General features: G+C 41.9%; 3 protein-coding genes across 3 annotated transcripts in view; 1 reads left to right on the top strand and 2 right to left on the bottom strand.

Annotated features, from left to right (window-relative positions):
- Window positions 1–16,854, bottom strand: part of LOC120556536 (WD repeat-containing protein 88-like) — a 93,168-nt gene extending 76,314 nt beyond the window's left edge. The window contains exons 1-10 of the mRNA XM_039796179.1: window positions 16,591–16,854; window positions 15,559–15,669; window positions 14,135–14,223; window positions 13,661–13,724; window positions 13,063–13,201; window positions 10,417–10,546; window positions 9,420–9,604; window positions 3,280–3,362; window positions 3,109–3,177; window positions 2,922–3,020 (exon numbers count right to left, since the gene is read on the bottom strand). Coding sequence (XP_039652113.1) covers window positions 2,922–3,020; window positions 3,109–3,177; window positions 3,280–3,362; window positions 9,420–9,604; window positions 10,417–10,546; window positions 13,063–13,201; window positions 13,661–13,724; window positions 14,135–14,223; window positions 15,559–15,669; window positions 16,591–16,710 — 1,089 coding nt within the window. The 5' untranslated portion in view covers window positions 16,711–16,854. The remainder of the gene's footprint in view (window positions 1–2,921; window positions 3,021–3,108; window positions 3,178–3,279; window positions 3,363–9,419; window positions 9,605–10,416; window positions 10,547–13,062; window positions 13,202–13,660; window positions 13,725–14,134; window positions 14,224–15,558; window positions 15,670–16,590) is intronic.
- On the top strand, window positions 4,482–6,857 carry LOC120555455 (nuclear factor 7, brain-like). Its single transcript, XM_039794145.1, has one exon. The coding sequence runs from the start codon at window positions 4,725–4,727 to the stop codon at window positions 6,255–6,257; it is 1,533 nt and encodes a 510-aa protein (XP_039650079.1). The 5' UTR covers window positions 4,482–4,724; the 3' UTR covers window positions 6,258–6,857.
- Window positions 16,855–17,037: 183 nt separating the features above from the next.
- Window positions 17,038–17,070, bottom strand: part of gpatch1 (G patch domain containing 1) — a 30,585-nt gene continuing 30,552 nt past the window's right edge. The window contains exon 20 of the mRNA XM_039794144.1: window positions 17,038–17,070. This exon is cut by the window's right edge and continues 85 nt beyond it. The gene's annotated coding sequence lies outside the window, so the exon portion shown is untranslated.

Genomic DNA, 17,070 nt, shown 5'->3' with positions numbered 1-17,070 from the left:
TGCATCATATCCACTACGCTATCATCAACCTATAGATTGCTGGTTTTCCTTCAGCTATAATAAAGCCTGTCTTCCACACCTGCTAATGAGTGAGAGACAGTGTGAGAGAGAGACAGATGTAGAGGGAGGGAGACTGAGACAGAGAGGGAGGGAGGGAGACAGGGAAGGGAGACAGAGAAGGAGGGAGGTGGACAGAGACACAGACAGATAAGGATGGAGGGAGACGGAGACAGAGACAGAGAAGGATTGAGTGAGGGAGGGAGAGAGAGGAGGGCGGAGAGACAGAGAAGGAGGGAGGGAGACAGAGAAAAAAGAAAGAGAAGGAGGGAGGGAAAGAGAAAGAGAAAGAGAAAGAGAAAGAGAAAGAGAGAGAGAGAAAGAGAAAGGGAGGGATAGAGAAAGCGAAAGAGAGAGGGAGGGAGGGAGGGATGGAGACAGAGACCGAGAACTAGGGTGACAGAGAGAGACAGAGAAGGAGGGAGGGGGAGGGATACAAAGACAAAGACGGGGGAGGGAGGGAGGGAGACAGAGAAGGAGGGAAGTAGACAGAGACAGACAAGGAGGGAGGGAGGGAGAAGCAGACAGATAAGGAAGGAGACAGACAGACAGACAGACAGAATGACAGACAGAAGTGGAACGCAAAGGATATAGACTAATCATCATCATCATCACACTTTATTACAGACTCAAGGTCCAAATCACCCACAACAATACATAAATACATATCCATAAGCGCACATGCATACACACCTACCTACACGTAATAAATATAAAAACAAACAAATTTAAAAAGAAAATTATTGTTCTACCAGGAGACAATTATACCAGTGTTTCCACATATGGGATTGGTAGCGTGTAGTGCTTAGACGTATGTCAGTTAAGCCCATTATTATTTCATTTTGTGACCCATCAAGCCGACACATGAATTTAAACATTAGGTTTCTTAAAACAGCATGAAAGGTTCTCACTCTTGCCACCACAAACATCTCACTTGCACTACACCATATTGGTCTTGTGTGTAATATTCTCATTGCGTCATTATATGCTACTTTCAATTTTAAAAGACTTGCCTTTTTATAGTTTGACCACAAGTGCGCAGTATACAACGGTGTGCAATATGCTTTGAACAGAGATATCTTTACACCAGCCGTACACGCCCTAAATTTACTTTATCATCTTTAGTTCTACTGATCATGACAACACTCTTATTGGCGTTATATTTAATATCATGTTTCACACCATATACCGAACAGATTGTAAGAAGCTGATGTAATCCAGCACTACTTGGGCTAAAAATCATTAACGTATTTACTGTGTTAAGAATGGGAGTAGGGTTTGATTCGGTGTTCGGCAGAATTTTAACCAGTGGGTTCGGTATTCGGCAGAACCCCAAAAATCTGGGTTCGGTGCATCCCTAATTTTTATGATACTTTTTTACTTAGGTAATATTTTTCATGGAATGTTGCAGGTGACAGAAAATGTTTACAGTTTGGAATCAGTACTTTTACTTACTTTGTCCACTATAACTGTCTGTATGAATTGACTAACCCTAATGTAACAACATCTTTGAATCAATGATGATATAGATCAGACTTAAGAAAGCAGTAAGTTTGAATGCAAAATGGAGAAAGGGACTTCTCTCTCTTACACACACACACACACACACACACACACACACACACACACTTGCTAGAAGAACGAGACAGTGGTTTGCGGCTTCCACCACAATTTCTATATCAGAAATTTTGGGTTTCTATCAACCAAAATGTCAAAAAAAAAACTAACGTGTGATGGTTCCCTACAACACTCTTTACAAGTTAAATAAATGTTCAGTTCACTACTTTCATTGAATTTGGGTGTTTTATTCTATTTTATAGCATTTGAAAAGATAAATTGATAAAAGAATGTTGAACAAAGTGACAAAAAACAACAAAAATGCCCAAAAAGTGCAGAAGAAAAGTGACAAAAACTAAAACATCGGGAAAAGGGAAAAAAAAAATGTCACATCTGTACAATGTGGAAACACAGAGACAGTAAGGTACTCTGAAGGTGAGGCTGGGTTGTAAACCGTCTCCGGTTCCTACCGGCTGCTGCTGCGGCGTGGTTGACCTCTGACCTCTGACCTCTGGGACAGGAAGTCACATGAGCGGTGGCGGCTGTGGTCGGTACCTGGAGGGTGATTTGAGTCGACAGAAGACGCAGCGAGTCAGCAGCTCGGAGGTCTGCAGCCTGGACACTGGGAAGGCCTTTCTACACTCCTCACACTGGAGACACACAACAAGACACTGGGAAGGCCTTTCTACACTCCTCACACTGGAGACACACAACAAGACACTGGGAAGGTCTTTCTACACTCCTCACACTGGAGACACACAACAAGACACTGGGAAGGCCTTTCTACACTCCTCACATCTTTCGGTCTTTCCCTCTTTCTGTCTTTCCTTCTTTCCGTCTTTCCTTCTGTCTCTCGCCCTTTCCTTCTTTCTTTCCTTCTTTCTGTGTCTTTCGTTCTGTCTGTCTCTCTCTTTCCTTCTTCTCTTTCTTTGTCTTTCCATCTTTCCTCTTTCTGTCTTTCCTTACTTTCTGTCTTTCCTCTTTCTGTCTTTCCTTCTTTCTGTCTTTCCTTCTGCCTTTCTCTCTGTGTCTCCTCCCATTGTAGTGTGTGTAGAGGATCCAACCAGTTGTGTGTTTAATGGTCTCATCATCTCAGCTGACTTGTAGCCGTTATATTGTCGGCTAGTTTACTTTAGAATCAAACATCAGATTTTATAAACTACATGTGTTTAGGGATCGGTTTAAAGAAATGCAAACAACCCAGAGAGGTTTTGTTCTCCTATCCCAGAATGCATCTGTGGTGCAGCCAGACAATGCAAGACTACATTTCAACAGCAGAACAACAAAGGATGGCTTGTGTTGTTCACCTTGAGGATGTGGATTCCTGTTCCTTGTGTCCTCCTCTTCTCCAGGACTTGTGGGATTTCCTCCATGTTCTCCATGTTCCATAACCTCAGCGTCCTGTCCTACAGAGACACAGGACACTCAGCGGCTCATGTTAGAATGCTTCCACATCAGCTGAGTTCAGTGGGAGAGACTAGAGAGGATTTATACCTTGGAGGCAGAGACCACCAACTTCCTGTCAGCACTGATTGACACATCTGTCACCCAATCACTGTGGCCCTGTGACACAGGAAGACAAAAAGCATTAAAGATGCCTTTTATTTCAGCAGAGAGAGAGAGTGTGTGTGTGTGTGTGTATGTGTGTGTGTCTGTTCGTCTCACCCTCAGGATGAGAGTCTGGCAGAGGGACGACATATCCCAGAGTGCAACAGTCCTGTCATAAGAGCCAGACACCAGCAGGCTGGCTGTGGAAACATGACAGGAAGATTTTTATTAGCCAAAAAACATAAAAAACAAAAAATTGGACTCTGAAATTAAAATAAAAACTGGTTTAGTGTGAGTCAGGCTGTTGAAATGTTTAGTCCTATGTAGACTATAACTCATTTCATTTCATACATTTCATTTTCTTTCTTTATTATGTGAATCAAAACATAGCTTTGTTACAGGCTGCATATTTTGCTTTGTTTTTATTATGAGTCTACTGCTGTGCCTACACAAGGAAAATGTGTTCTTAATCAAGAGGAAAACATTCAACTCTGAATGACTGCCTCCATCTGCTGGTGACTAAATGACATCACAGCATTTCCTGCTGTTTATAACTCACCTGGTGAGAGGTGAGGGGAAAGGACAGTAGATTTTAACATGTGTGTGCGTGCCTGTGTGTGTGTGTGTGTGCTTGTGTGTGTGTGTGTGTGTGTGTGTTTCGGAGTGTGTGTGTTTCGGAGAGTGTGTGTGTGTGTGTGTGAGTGTCCTGTGTGTAGGGATGTAACGATTAGTGGTGTAACGGTATAAATCCTATACTCGCATCTCAACTACATAATTGTCTCAAAAGAAATGTCAAAGGTGAGAGCTTGCCTCGCTTTTTTGGTTTCCTTTATTATTATTATTTTTTGTGTATAAATTAAATTCTTGTGTATCGACATTCAGCCGAAAAATACAGAGATATGATTTGTAGTCCTAGACTAGTGGAAGCTCTGATAAGAATCAGTGTGGAGGGGTCCAGTTTGGAGAATTTTGATGCTAGGGAGTGTGGCAAGCTGGTTTAGCCAAGGCCAAAGGGGAAGAAGGACAAATTACAGGTGTTGGCCATCTGAGGGGCATTTGACAGCAAGGGCGCTATAAGACTTTGAGTACAGTATAATTGTGCTTCAAATAAAAAAATTAAAAAATGTACCAACTCCTTATTCTTGTTTAAAATAATTGACATAATAGATATATGAATGTATATGGAGCGTGATAAAAGGTGACCTTGAAATTGTGGCGTTCATGGCGACGCAAGGAAAAATTTGGATGCACCTAAATTTTGTGCTGGTGTACCTAAATAAAAACAATTAGGCGAACCAGTGCGACCAAGGCAAAAAGTTAGTCTGGAGCCCTGCTAAATCAACGATGATAATGTTGAATAATCCTGCTGTTAATAATTCACCTGGTGACAGGTGAGGGGAAAGGACAGTAGACTTTGACATTTATTGAACGGAGCTGAGACGCCATTACAGGGTGTACGATCTCTGCTGGAAAACACACGACGGGAAGATTTGAAGCAGTCAAGAGAAGGGACAGGAACTCGGTGAGTCTTGTTTTTGAGAGACATTTAGATACAAAGACAGATGGCTGAGAACACTGATCTTGTTGAAAGTTACCTGAACTGCCATGTGTGTTCAGAGACTTTCAGAGATCCTGTGTCTCTGAGCTGCAGCCACAGCTTCTGTTCAAGCTGCCTGCACAAATTCTGGAAACAAGCTAAAATCAAAAACTGTCCCATTTGTAAAAGAAAATCCTCAAAAGAGTTTCCTGTGGTGAACTTTGCACTGAAGGAACTGGCTGACAACTTTGCTGGGAGACAGAAATCTGGATCACCTGAGACAGAAAAGGGAGAGAAGAAGGTGGAGGTGGTGTGTAGTAAACACCAAGAAAAGCCTAAATTGTTCTGTAAGGATGAAGATAGAGTTGTGTGTACCGTGTGTGAGTTTTCTCTCCACCACGGTCACACGGTGGTTCCTGTAGAACAAGCAGTCAGAGATCTGAAGGAGCAGCTGAAATCTGACTTACAGTCTCTGCAGGACAAGAGAGACAAACACAGACGAGTGAAGGAAACACACGATGAAATAAATCAACACTCCAAGAAGCAGCTGCTGTCTACAGAGAGTCAGATCAGAGCCGAGTTCAACAAGCTGCACCAGTTCCTGAAAGAGGAAGAGGAGTCCAGACTGGCAGCTCTGAGGGAGGAAGAGCAGCAGAGGGGGAAGACTGTCAGCAGAGAGATGAAGAGGATTCAGGAGCAGATCTCCTCTCTGTCAGACAGCATCTCTGCTGTGGAAGCAGACCTGCAGAAAGACAGCGTGCCGTTCCTCAGCAGTTATAAAGCCTCTCAGAGCAGAGCCAGAGACCAGTGCTCGCTGTCAGATCCACAGCTGCTCTCAGGAGCGCTGACAGATGTGGCCAAACATCTGGGCAACCTGTCCTTCAGAGTCTGGGAGAAGATGAAGGACAAGGTCCACTTCTGTCCCGTCATTCTGGACCCAAACACTGCAGCCATCAGTCTCTATCTGTCTGATGATCTGACTAGTGTGAGGCAGGGAGACACAGACCAGAAGCTTCCAGACAATCCAGAGAGATACAGCAGGTATGCAGATGTTCTGGGCTCTGAGGGTTTCAGCTCAGGGAAACATAGCTGGGAGGTGGAGGTGGGAGATCATCCTCGCTGGGTTGTGGGTTTAGCCAAAGAGTCAGCTGACAGGAAGGGAAAAAGATATGTTTCACCAGAAGATGGAATCTGGTGTTTATCACATGGCAGTGGAAAATACACTAATGGATCTGGTAAGAGCATCACAGTGAAGAAGAGTCTCCAGAGGATCAGAGTCCAGCTGGACTATGAGGGGGGGGAGGTGTCCTTCTACAACTCTGAAGACAAGACTCACATCTACACTCACAGAGACACTTTCACTGAGAAACTCTTCCCTTGTTTCAATATCGGACAGGCTGGTGATGCTAAAACTGCAGAAATCAAAATCTTTCCAGCTGAGATTTCTCTGTCAGGTTCAGAGAACTCAGAGAAGGTGGAGAGAGAAGAGAAGGTGAAGAGAGGAGAGAAGGAGAAGAGAGCGCAAAGTCGTTTATTAGGTGTAAAAAAAAAAAGATAAATTAAGATTTGATGTGTTTTATCAAATGACCTGATGGAAAACATTCCTTGGTTGTTGTTTGAGACACAAAATATTTCCAAAGCCCAGAATGAGAAACTACAGCTGAGCTGCTTTTGGTGTAAATGTGCTGCAAGAACTGGGATTTTAATAAAAATATGTTTTCTTTTTAATTTCCAAGGATGAGTGTGTGTGTCTGTGTGTGTGTGTGTGTGTGTGTGTGTGTGTGTGTGTGTGTGTGTGTGTGTGTGTGTGTGTGTGTGCGTGCGCGTGCGTGTGGTGATGAAGGGGGGGCATGTGTTCAAGTTGCGAGGTTGTATGTTTTGTTTTTTGTTAAAAAATTATTCATTGTTGATCACAAAAAAGTAATTTTTCAGGAGAGAGATGAGAGAGAAAACCAAAAGACATTGTTCTGTTTTTAGTGTTTCTGATTTGTCATGTTGATACTGTTTACCTAATAAACTGGCAACATTCCCAGAATGCATCACTCCTAAAGTGAATGAGCCTAAATGTTTGCGTGGGGGCCCAGAGTAGACTCTTAAAGGGGTGATAGAATGATTATATAGGGTATTTGCTAATGGGGTATGTAACATTGGTTGGGCTGAAATTGCCCGAATGATATTTTATAGGCCCTTAACTACCCTGTGAATATGGCTCTATTTGGAACAAGAGCTTTTCTTCCAAATATGGTATGCTAATGAATATTCAGAATGAGCTACGCGCTGATTGGTTTGAGCAAACTACATAGAAACACATGGGAGACTCGGCAGCAGGCCTCATATTTCAGACACTGCAAAGTTATACATTGTTTGTCGGGCTATTTCATTATTAAATTCACTTCTGAGACTTTTTTAAGTGAGAAATCAACTATATAAAGCTCAAATATGGGCCGTTTTACGAAAATTAATGGCCAATTGCAAATTTGGTAAGACTGTGTGTCGGAGTTCAGCCGCTGTTGCTGCCTCGCCGCCCGGCCTGCCTTCCTTCACAGACCCCGGCCTGCTATGAGGTACTTGGAGCTCCATCACGGCTGCAGCCGACAGCAGGGACTACCAACACCGCTGCCCTGACAGAGCTCCAGGACCTTCAACTCCCCTCTTCCTGCTAGCTAAATGGCCCGTTGTGTGAGCGCCGTCAGCGAGCTTGTTACACCAGCAATCTCTTACCACATGTTACAAACATGTCACGCCACTTATACAACATCTAACTAAATGTCTTATAAAGCTAACAACGGTGTCCGATTTCAAGTTAATATTTGTGAAGACTAGCTCGGCCCATATTTGAGCTTTACATGGTTGATTTCTCGCATGAAAAAGTTTCAGAAGTGAATTTTGTAATGGAATAGCAGAGATCTGCGTGACCTAGATTCAGAAGACTACCTGATCTCAGGTCAGTTGTGTAGCCTATGTAAATGTACTACCTGATCTCAGGTCAGTTGTGTAGCCTATGTAAATGTTGGGGTGTGACCGTTCTCTTAATACACCCATGGCTGTGACAAAGGTTCTGGATTTTGAGATGCTTACGTAAGCAACTAGCTTTGTTGAGATTTGCCCGGCAGTTTCAAAATATGAGATTTTCATAGTAAAAGGGGTGTCAATGGGATTTTGAGCTTCTATGTATGTCCTATTTACCCACCGAACTGTCGTTATTCAACTATGACAGGGTAAAATCGGTTTTGCATTCTATCACCCCTTTAAATGACAGAAAGGGGAGAGAGTGGAGAGAACATTTGAAATGTGCATTTACTTCCTTTATTTGAACTTCTCTCTCAATCCTCATATGTTCTATTTTACTGCATAACTGTTGTTGCTCTTATTAGTAATATCGGTGTAGACATGTAAAGTTTTGGGTATGACTGCTGATGGTAATTGTTGACTTTACGATTTGTATAATTGTAATTATATAAGTGATTATAGTTTGTTTTTATTAATGAGGATAAATGTTCTACTGTCAGTTTAATGTTCATTTAAGAAAAAGATTCAATGTTTCATGATAATAAAGAGGTGTGGTTTACTTTATAGGCTGCTTACCTGTGTTACTAGATAGACAGACAGACACACACACACACACACACAGACAGAAAGATGTATCCTGGGATTCATAAAACATAAAAAATATTTTTCAAAAGATGTAACTCTTTCTAAGTGTTTGACAACATTATGGAAAGGATCCCTACTAGGGCTGCAGCTATCGATTCTTTTTGTAATCGATTAATCGGATAATTTATTTTGCGTTTTTAAACAACCCAAACTAGGGAAAAAGCAACATTTGTATTGCCTACATTGCTTACAATATCATCTCTCAAAAAACTAAACATAGTAAGTGCATTTAAGTGCCATATTACATTGTTTAGGCATACATTAAACATACACAAACATTACATTAAGTTGTGCAACTTAACTTTCAGAACTACAAGTTTCAACCTGACTGATCTATACAGTAGGCCTATATGTACATATTAGTTATACTCAACCTATTTTCATTTATATATTTGATTATAATGTCACACAGCTCTGTTACACTTAAGCTATTAGGTCGTTGATCAGCTGTTTCTCCGTAGAGGGAGGGAGAGAGAGAGAGAGAAGGAATCGTTTCAGCCCTAGTCCCTAAAGAGATAGACCTTTTAGTTAAAGAGTAAGATCCTTTTAGTTTAACATGACTTTAAGCGTGTATAGAGCCAGCATATCTCCACCAGACTCCATGTAAATAATCAGGACTTTTAGCGTGTATAGAGCCAGCATATCTCCACCAGACTCCATGTAAATAATCAGGACTTTTAGCGTGTATAGAGCCAGCATATCTCCACCAGACTCCATGTAAATAATCAAGACTTTTAGCGTGTATAGAGCCCGCATATTTCCACATGTAAATGGGTAAACTATGTGTTTATTCCAACCAGAACTAGAGTTGTGATGTTGGAAAGTGGAAAATACAAACCAAAAACAGCTTTTCATAGTTTTATTTTGTTTCTGTCGACTTTGAATGAAGTGTGTTTTACGATGCTAAAATTACTGTTTATTTACATGGAGTCTGGTGGGTTTAACACAGTTTGCGGATGTTTCTATGTTTAAAAAAAGGATCTTACTCTTTCTAAGTGTGTGACAACATTATGAAAGACCTTGGAGAGACCTTTTTAAAACCTGTCTAGGACCTCCGTGGACTTACCGTCAGCAGAGAAGCTGCAGGAACTCACGCTGCCTTGGTGGCCTCTCTGCAGCGGCGTCCCGCCCTGAGACCTGAACCCTCCGGCCTGCAGGTCCCACAGCTTTAAACTCTTATCCCACGACGCCGTGCACAGGAAGTACCCGCTGGTGGTGAAGCAGCAGTCAGAGACCACGTTGCTGTGGTTACTGGGGGACAGAAAGAGACAAAACAACACAGGAAGACAGAAAAGACACAATTATAAACTGTGAGAAGTGGTTGTTAGAAACGGTCTGAGTTCTAAGGGCATTTTCTCCGTTTTTTACAAATCTTTTTAAAGGAGAATTCCGGTAGCTCTGTGGTTTGTAAATTTGGAGAGCTGTCAGTAGCGAGAAAAACGAAACCAATCGGTGCTGCCTTCACCGTGTTATCCACCTGCTAGCGTTAGCACCCAGGAGGCTAAAACAGGGCAGGTTTTAAACGTGCTTTTAGCCTCTTAACATGTTGGAGATGTCATTATTAGTGGCTACCCATGTGAAGGGATTCCTTCTGAGTGAACACAGTGAATCTGACTGCAGGAGATGGGAAAGAAATGCATCAAAGTTGTTCTAATTCAGCTCTGTTTAGTTCTGGTGTTGAGACGGTAAGACGAGTGCTTATGGACCGTCTACAAACTACAACACCGAAAAGATATACAACAAAATTATTTTTCAAAAATAGACATATGCTTATTTAATAATATAATAATATAAGTGCTGTAGTACAACTAGCAGGAGACACGTTATAATTGAGGTAAGTTTGGAGACACTCCCTTATTTAATTATTAAATTAATAAAAATTTTTGATTTATATCTTTTCAGTGTTGTAGTTTGTAGACGGTCCCTAAGCACTCGTCTTACTGCCGTCTCAACACCAGAACTAAACAGAGCTGACTAAGAGATTCTTTAGTAGAGGACAGCTCCAGTCTCCAGTGTGTGTGTGTATGTGTGTGTGTGTGTGTGTGTGTGTGTGTGTGTCCTACCTGTCTATGTTGACGGTGGTTTTGTGAGCCAGCAGGTCCCACAGTTTGATGCTGCGGTCTGCAGACACCGAGGCCACGCGCTGGCTCTGGGGGTCGAAGCGACAGCGTGTGATGGTGGAGCGGTGATGATCTGCCAGAGGAAACAGACCCACTCTCACTGTGTTACCATACCTGCAAACTCAGAAGGGCTGAAAAAGGTGAGTTAAATTTGTTCTGTAATTCAAAAACCGTGGGTCTAAACGGCAATAATATTATCATTACATGAAAGATAAACGTCTGGCGAACACATTGATGTGGTTTTTATGTTTGTGGTGTCAAATATATGTGACACAGAGCAGGTAACCAACAGGGAACCATCTGCGTCCTTCAGATATTTCTTTTCGTTGTTTCTGTCAGCAGTTGGTATGAACAGAGACAAAAGTTTAGGTCTGGTGGATTCCATAGTTACATGTCTGCAACCGGCACAACATGTCCTACATTTTGACCAACCATGATGTATGAAGAGTGAAAACTGTAGGAGGGAGAGCAATTTGTTTGGAAAGATTTCAGAGAATCGTACTGCAGCTCCCCCCTCTGTCCTCCCCTCTGACTCTCAACATTCTCTCCCCATACACACACATTGGGAAATCTGAAACGGTCTGAAAATTGGACGATACATAAACTGTGATTTCGTAGAAACCGTGCTTGATATCAGAATGCCCATTCAGCCCAATAAAGGACAAGGTCTTTTCTTTGGTTCAAACCTTTAATTTTTTTTCAACATTAAAGTATGGCAATACAGTATGGCCCCAAAGAGGGGTTGTTTTGAGCGATGTTAAGTGATTTCCCGAAGACTTCCCATTAAAGTATATGGGAAATTTCGCTGCATTTATTTTGCCAATATCGTGAATACCGTGTGGCAAATCTCTTAGAAAAGTCATAGCACACCATTCCCGGTCATTACACACGTTTTGATGTATTTTGTGTGCATGTGTTGGCAACACTCTGTGACTAGTAGCAGGACAAAAATGTGGCGGAATAAGTATGCAGGATAATAGTCATTCTGCCGATTGCTGCTATTGCAGCACATTGGCACACTGAATAACTTATAACAATAACTTATTTCACCAGTAAAATCCTGTTAAACCACAAAAACAACCACTGGTTGGGAAAAGGGTATTTTACAACAACTTTGAATGCAGCACAAGGCTGGCGAGGCGAATTTCAAGTGAACACAACATCTGTGTTGTTTGTTGTTAGAATCCTCCAGTGAAATACAGACACACTTTTACACCGTTTAGCTGTCAGCATTTTAACCGTGTTTACTCCAGCTGCTAGCTAACGGTAGGCTAACGTTACCTGCTGTTGAGTGTAGTGTTAACGTAACTATAGAGTGTGTGTATGTGATTACTAAAGAGTAATCACACTACTCATCTTACTGATGATCTGCCAGAGGAAACTACTGGCTTATAGAGTAATCACACTACTCATCTTACTGGTGATCTGCCAGAGGAAACTACTGGCTTATAGAGTAATCACACTACTCATCTTACTGATGATCTGCCAGAGTAATCACACTACTCATCTTACTGATGATCTGCCAGAGGAAACTACTGGCTTATAGAGTAATCACAACTCACGCATCACAGAGGCAGATCCCACGTAGGGGAACTACGGAGGCAATGAACCCCTTTTTGACCTAGTTTACCTCCAATGCTTTGGCAAAAGTATCAACAAATCAAAAGCGTGATAGGCTTTGTGCCGATTAGATTTTAATACGGGTAAGTTTACTTGTACTTAAGCAAATGTTCCACAAAGTAATAGCAACCTAATTACTTCAAATCTCTAACACTGACTGTTGATTTGTATCTATCCTACAGTCTACTTTATTCCCTTATAATGCCCATATTTAATGCTGTCTTTAATTTCCTTCCTATCTATCTATCTATCTATCTATCCATCTATCTTCTTTGATCTTTATCCTTGCACTGCTATAGTTTTTATATTCCTATGTCTACATTATTCTCTTATATTGTCCATATTTAATGCTGGTCTCTAGACTTTCTCCTTGCACTATTGGACTTATTTGCACTACCACCATGACACACACTCTCATAGAGCACCTTACTTTTTATTTAGTATCTTTTCTTTTATTGCCCATATTATTATTCATGTGGATTTGTCATCTTATCATCCTGTTTATGATGTATGTGTATGTTGTGTGTGATTTCTTCAAGCTACTGGGACCTTGAATTTCCCCTTGGGGATCAATAAAGTAAGTAAGTAAGTAAGTATCTATCTATCTATCTATCTATCTATCTATCTATCTATCTAGTACTTTTACTAAATATGTGTGTACTCTTTCCTCCTGTGATGGTGACAGTGTGTTGCTGTGGTTACCACTGATGTGGTGCAGTGTGTTGCTGTGGTTACCACTGATGTGGTGCAGTGTGTAGCTGTGGTTACCACTGATGTGGTGCAGTGTGTTGCTGTGGTTACCACTGACGTGGTGACAGTGTGTTGCTGTGGTTACCACTGACATGGTGCAGTGTGTTGCTGTGGTTACCGGTGACGTGGTGCAGTGTGTTGCTGTGGTTACCGGTGACGTGGTGACAGTGTGTTGCTGTGGTTACCGGTGACGTGGTGACAGTGTGTTGCTGTGGTTACCGGTGACGTGGTGCAGTGTGTGTCCGCTGGCTGCGTCGCTGATGTAAACACCGTTCTGGGGATCTGAAGAACAGACGAGCAGCCGGCCGTCTGGAGACGAGCTGCAGGAGGTCAGCAGACCGGCCTGACGCCTCCTCCACTACACACACACACACACACACACACACACACACACACACACACACACACACACACACACACAGACACACACACACACACACACACAGACACACAACAGTCAGGGACGCACACACACAGACACACACACATACACACACAGACACACACCACAATCTATAGCAACATTTATCTCCAGAACTACATCAACTGGGGCTGCAACTATTATTTCTATTATCACACAGACAGACAGACACAGAGAGAGAGACAGACAGACACACACACACACAGACAGACACAGAGAGAGAGACAGACAGACACACACACACAGACAGACAGACACAGAGAGAGAGAGACAGACAGACAGACAGACAGACAGACAGACAGACAGACAGAGAGACAGACAGACAGACCATCCATTCATCCAGACCATCATCCACTATGAGAAGAATGGGTAGCTGCAGCTCTAGTTGAGAGTTACCAGAGTCTGTCCTGTCTCCAGGTCTGTAGACACCATCTTCTTATCCCAGGAGACTGTCACCATCCTGACACACAGACAGACAGGCAGAGAGACACACAGACAGACACACAGACAGAGAGACACAGAGAGAGACACACAGACAGACAGACAGACACAGAGAGACAGACACAGAGAGAGACACACAGACAGAGAGAGAGACAGAAAGAGAGACAGACAGACACACAGACAGAGAGAGAGAAAGAGAGAGACAGAGAGAGACAGACACACACACACAGAGAGAGGGAGAGAGACAGAGAGAGAGACAGAGAGAGAGAGAGAGGAGAGAGAGAGAGAGAGAGAGAGAGAGAGAGAGAGAGAGAGCAGGAGCAGTTTTCCATCTATTACTGAGAAGTGTTAAACCCAGCTGACCCTCCTAAAGCGTCTGAAAGGGAATCAGCTGCTGAGCTGATGATGTTACACAGGTAAAGATCTCACCTGTTGGTGTTTGGGATCAGAGAGCACTCTGTGATGGTTTTACTGTGAACTCCGTCAAACACCCTCAGAGGTCTGCAGGTCTCCACGTCCTGCAGGTCAAAGGTCAACAGGACAGGCATCAGATTACTGCTAGACAGCAGTCCAACGGTAGAGAGCTGGGATGGCACCAGAACACCTCGTGGTTACACTGGACCCTCTGATTCATTTCCTCCTCTATTAAGAGTCCATTAAATGCCCCTCTGTCGAAGTCATCAAAGTCTGGGTCAAAATTTAAAATACAAACGTTTTGATCGTCTTTTCCCGACACTTGTGTCACTTTTCCTGATGTTTACGTTGTTTTTGTCACTTTTCTCAATGTTCTCGAAGCTTTTCCCGACACTTTTGTAACTTTTTTCCAATTTTTTTTGTCGATTTTTTCTGCGCTTTTTGACTTTTTTTGCAACGTTCTTTTAATCAGTTTTTTTCAAATGCTATAAAATTGAATAAAACACCCACATTCAATGAAAGTAGTGAGCTGATTATGTATTTTACTTGTGGAGAGCGTCGTACTGAACCCTCCATGTTATTATTTTTTTGTCATTTTGGTTGAAAGAAACTCAAATTTCTGATATAGAAACTTTTTGAAAACGGTCAAATTGGACCCGAGGACAACGGGAGGTTTTACAAAAACTGGGTTTTCAGGGCCTTTTAGTCAAAAAACATCCCCCCCCCCCCATAGGCATAATTTACTGGAATTTATCTGAAATTTTTGTAGCTTTTTCCAGATTTTATTGCTTTTTTTTTCTAGGTCGTTTTTTGGAAAAAAAAATTCAATTGTTTGTTGCTTCTTTCTGAGTTTTTGTTGCCTTTTTATCAATATTATTTCCAAAGTTTTTATGCCTTTTTTGATATTTGTAGCCCTTTGATGTTGAGTTTTAATTTCGACAAATTTTCTTTTGTTGCTTTTTTTCCACAATGTTTTGAGGTTTTTGTCCCTTATCTCAATCCATGCAGACATGTCCCGGGACTTCCCTAGATAGTTGGAGATCTGGACCCCCCCCCCCCCAATGTTATCTCAGGCCCCCTAAAAATTATAATAATAAAAAACAATTTCTTTTTTGTTTTTAATTCATTTTAGTGCTTCAAGTGAGAGTTTGCGAACTTATATGTTAATGACTTGAAACAGGTTTAATATCCTGGGTGTCTGTGTCTGATGCAACTCACCTGTAACCCAGTCAAGGAAAGGGTTATTAATAATAATAATATAATAATAATATATTTTATTGCTGTTATTTCATTACAGCAATCTCAAAGTGCTAACAGAAACATAGTTCTGGCCAATTATGTTCATTGTTATCCAGAGAAAACAGTGATTTAGCAGCAGAGGGAGTAAACACTGTATCGTGTCCCATTCTCATTAGTGAACCGAAACACCGCGAGGTTACCCAGAGGATGGCGGTGCGGTCCGCGGAGCAGCTGAGGATGCAGCGGTCGTTGAAGCAGAGTCGCGCGGCCGTCACGACGTCACTGTGAGCCCGTAACACCTTCCCAGGAACCTGCGGACACGTGAACGCACCACAGCACCGTTACATCACAAACACGCTGGAAAACAAGTAGCATCCGTTATATTACTGCATCACTACAAAGTAGAACTGTATAATGTTATGGTTGGTCGAGGTGAAGCTGAATTCAATTATATAATATAGGCTTAATGTGGGGTAGTCCTATCCAGATGTGTAAGAGGTACTTGGATATTCGACTTTAATATCTCAATAAGGCTGTATTGTACAGTATATAGCTTGGCCAGACTTAATTTAAATAAACAGTAATTTTATAATCGAAAAACACACTTCAATCAAAGTGGACAGAAACTTTCATCTTTCCACTGTTCCAACAATCACCACTCTGGTTGGGTTGAAATAAACCCTTAATTCACCCATTTACATGTGGAAATATGCTGGCTCTATACACGCTAAAAGTCCTGATTATTTATAGAGTGTGAATATGGTATACACACTGCTGATTATTTACATGGGTCTGGTGGATTGCGCTCTATACAGCTAAAAGTCCTGATTATTTACATGGAGTCTGGTGGAGATATGCTGGCTCTATACACACTAGTCTGTTTTTACATGTTGGTGGATATCTGCTCTTACACACTAAAGTCTGATTATTTTGGTTGGTGAGTTTGATGGTGATTTCGGGGCTGTTTCATGTTAAACTAAAAGGATCTTACTCTTTAACTAAAAGCTCTATCTCTGTAGGGATCCATCCCATAATGTTGTCAGACACTTAGAATAATAATATGAGTCTGTCAGCAGCAGCAACAGAACTTTTAATGGACGATAACGGACGCCAATAACCTAAAACCTCCACTACCGTTTGTTACTAACGGTTGACGTTGGTCAGTTTCCTAATTCAGAATGCTAGCCAACGTTAGCTGCCGAGCTAACCGGTAAGTTACCGTAGTTTCTAACCTGAGTCTCCCGGCTCCACTCTCCTGCTGCCGCTGGCTCCTCTTCCTCCGTCTCCTCCTCATCTTCAACAACTCCTGAAGGCTCCTCAACTGATAAAGGGTCGATGGTTTTCGACGCCATTGTAGAAACTGTCAGTTAAAGTGGTATTATGTTTGTGCGTTAGCCAGTCTCTCTCTCTGCGCCCTTTACTAACGTTACCATAGCAACAACTTAACATAGTGGCTTCCGGAGCTGTGGAAATAAGTTGAAAAAAATGCCATTAAACATCGGAAAACGCCGAAAAAAAGAGTCAGAATAACTTCGCCAAAAGTGACACAAACGTCAAAAAAAAAAATCTCTATTCCTAAACAGTTTAATTTTACATTTCTTCTTTTCCCTTTTCTACATTCTCTTCTTGATTTTCCCAAAAAATATTGAATGAGTCCAATAACAACAAACACATCCACGTTAAATGATCAACACTTTTATTATTTCAAATGA

Source organism: Perca fluviatilis, chromosome 3 (genome assembly GCF_010015445.1).
Source record: "Perca fluviatilis chromosome 3, GENO_Pfluv_1.0, whole genome shotgun sequence".
Classification (NCBI taxonomy): domain Eukaryota; kingdom Metazoa; phylum Chordata; class Actinopteri; order Perciformes; family Percidae; genus Perca; species Perca fluviatilis.
This window is presented reverse-complemented; position numbering and strand designations above follow the sequence as displayed.

Bases quoted from the DNA above. Each gene is read 5' to 3' on its own strand.
- LOC120555455 (XM_039794145.1), top strand. From the start codon at position 4,725: ATGGCTGAGAACACTGATCTTGTTGAAAGTTACCTGAACTGCCATGTG.